At 32.2% G+C, this 2,481-nt stretch overlaps 1 protein-coding gene across 1 annotated transcript in view; it reads left to right on the top strand.

Moving 5' to 3' along the window:
- The window catches only part of LOC108749728 (excitatory amino acid transporter-like), a 5,732-nt gene extending 3,512 nt beyond the window's left edge, over positions 1-2,220 (top strand). Inside the window, exons 7-10 of the mRNA XM_018488650.1 lie at positions 274-507; positions 735-929; positions 1,064-1,198; positions 1,403-2,220. Coding sequence (XP_018344152.1) covers positions 274-507; positions 735-929; positions 1,064-1,198; positions 1,403-1,607 — 769 coding nt within the window. The 3' untranslated portion in view covers positions 1,608-2,220. The remainder of the gene's footprint in view (positions 1-273; positions 508-734; positions 930-1,063; positions 1,199-1,402) is intronic.
- Positions 2,221-2,481: the final 261 nt, after the last annotated feature.

Here is a 2,481-nt window from a genome sequence, read left to right as displayed (position 1 = left end):
TATATATATATATATATATATTAGAGCTTGAGATAGAAAAAGAGAAATACATAAGAAATAAATAATAAATAATAAAAAAGCCAATAAAATAATTTCACATAAGCTTAAGAAATAATTGATCATTCATTATTCAAATTTAATTCAAGTTTCTGATATATATGAGTCGATAAGAATACGAATATTAACTTAATGTATTGGAATTTAAGATAAATAAAACATTTTTCTTTTCTTTTATTTTCTCTTTTACGACAATGCAATTGGCAATTGCTGTAGGTATTCTCCGTTCGGAATTATGTGTCTGATAGCTGGAAAAATCATGTCAATCACAAATCTGGCGGCAACCGCTGAAATGTTGGGTCTGTATATGGTAACCGTTGTATTAGGCTTGATGATTCACGCAATCATCACGCTGCCACTGATCTACTGGTTTATAACTCGAAAGAATCCAGCAGTATTCTTTAGAGGTATGATGCAAGCCTGGGTGACAGCGCTAGGAACCGCTTCGAGGTAATAATTAAAAACATTTCTGAAATTAATCTTAATAGTTTTCGTGATCGTTATTTTGAAGTTCATTCAAGAATTAATCAGAGATTATCTCAAAATTAATTAGAAAATCATGACGCTACCATTTTTTATTTATATTTACGAAGTCAATAGTGTATAAAATTGAATTTTCTAGCATGACTAACTTTTTAAAGGAATAGCAATGATATAATCGATATATGGATTTATAGCGCTGCAACCTTGCCATTGACTTTCCGTTGTCTCGAAGAAAATAACAAGATCGATCCACGAGTGACGCGTTTTGTTGTGGCAGTCGGTGCCACTGTAAATATGGATGGGACAGCTCTTTATGAAGCCGTGGCCGCAATCTTCATAGCACAATTGAATGGAATCTCATTAGGATTCGTTGAAGTCATTACTGTCAGGTACATGTACTTCGTGAATATGATTTCTATTGTTTCACCAACTACTAGTTATAATTGAAGAAAAGAATTTCAGTGTATCTAATAAATGAATTTAAAAAATTCAAGTACTTTGCTTTAAAATTTGCTCTTTTTAGTCTTACGGCTACTTTGGCGAGCGTTGGAGCCGCAAGTATTCCCAGCGCAGCTCTAGTCACCATGCTGTTGGTGCTGACTGCTTTAGGTCTCCCTACAGACGATATTTCCCTATTATTCGCTATCGACTGGATGTTGTAAGTTACATGTCTATTATAGTGTCTACATTGTATGCTCATAATTGTTTTTTATCGATTATCGAAGAATATTAATCTGATCAAAATTTGAATATGCTATTAAAAATTATATATATATTAGTAGTCGACGATAATTGATAGAAAAGGTTAAGAACAACAGGTTCGATTAGAACGGTAAAATTAGAGCAATTGTTTTGCTTCAAGGGATCGGATCAGGACTTCGATCAACGTTTTGGGCGATGGTTACGGGGCTGGAATAGTCTACCACTTAAGCAAAGCGGAACTAGACAAGATGGACGAGGAAAGGAGACTGGAGGGTTTGGAAACCGGAAAGTCTCTTGAAATTGTCACCGAGAGCTGTCGAGAAGAGCCAAGAATGCATGAACAAACTTCCGAGACGAAAATCTGAGGTCTTTCTTCAGATTTTAGCAACGACATGACGCTGTTTCGCTAATCTTCGTCTCTGTCATGTAGATTAATTTTTTAATCACGGTTTAACGCTACTTACCTTTTTCTAATTCTCAGAACTAGAAAAAAATAAAAAATGAGTTAAACTGAGATTAAAAACCGAGAGTAAAGTTAATCTACACATTGGTGGAAATGGACATAAGAATGTTATCCGTCAGTTATCAGTTCGCAAGAACTATTACTCGTCCCTGTGTTAAGTATATTCGTATAATGCGATTGATTTTCACTGCCGAAATCAAGGTTTTTCCGTGGATTTTTAACATATATCAAAGTAAGCTATACATATAATTATTAAGAATACTATAGGTAATGATTCTTATTTAACGACATACAAATATAAGTTTCCGTTTTTGTAGTGAGTGTTAGCTAGTAGCGAATGAATAAGTTAAATATTGAAGTAGAAAATGTGAGCATGTTAAGTACAAACTAACGGAAGTTGTATCTCGATTTCTTATTCTCTTCTTTTAGTGCGTGAGATTCTTCTATTTTAGAATAACTTTAGAATTGACAAATGTACGCAGAAATAAACATGTACAGTAAAATAAAGATATATATAATGCAATAAATTATTGGAAATTGCATCTGATATGAAAATCGTCAAAGTGCTTAAAATATTCATTTTTATCGAAGAATTTTAAAAAGATATATCTCATAAATAAATTTAAGCGTTTTATTTCAATGGTGTTGATTAAAAGTAATATTATATATAACTGCAATATTATTTTAAATAATAGTTCTTGATAACGATGATTAAATTAATGATAAACTATCTAAATGTGTTCACAGTCGTTGCAAGTTTAGTTACATGTATATGG

This window comes from Trachymyrmex septentrionalis, unplaced genomic scaffold (assembly GCF_001594115.1).
Source record: "Trachymyrmex septentrionalis isolate Tsep2-gDNA-1 unplaced genomic scaffold, Tsep1.0 scaffold31, whole genome shotgun sequence".
NCBI lineage: Eukaryota > Metazoa > Arthropoda > Insecta > Hymenoptera > Formicidae > Trachymyrmex > Trachymyrmex septentrionalis.
Note: the sequence above shows the minus strand (reverse complement) of the source record. Positions and strands in the feature narration are given on the sequence as shown.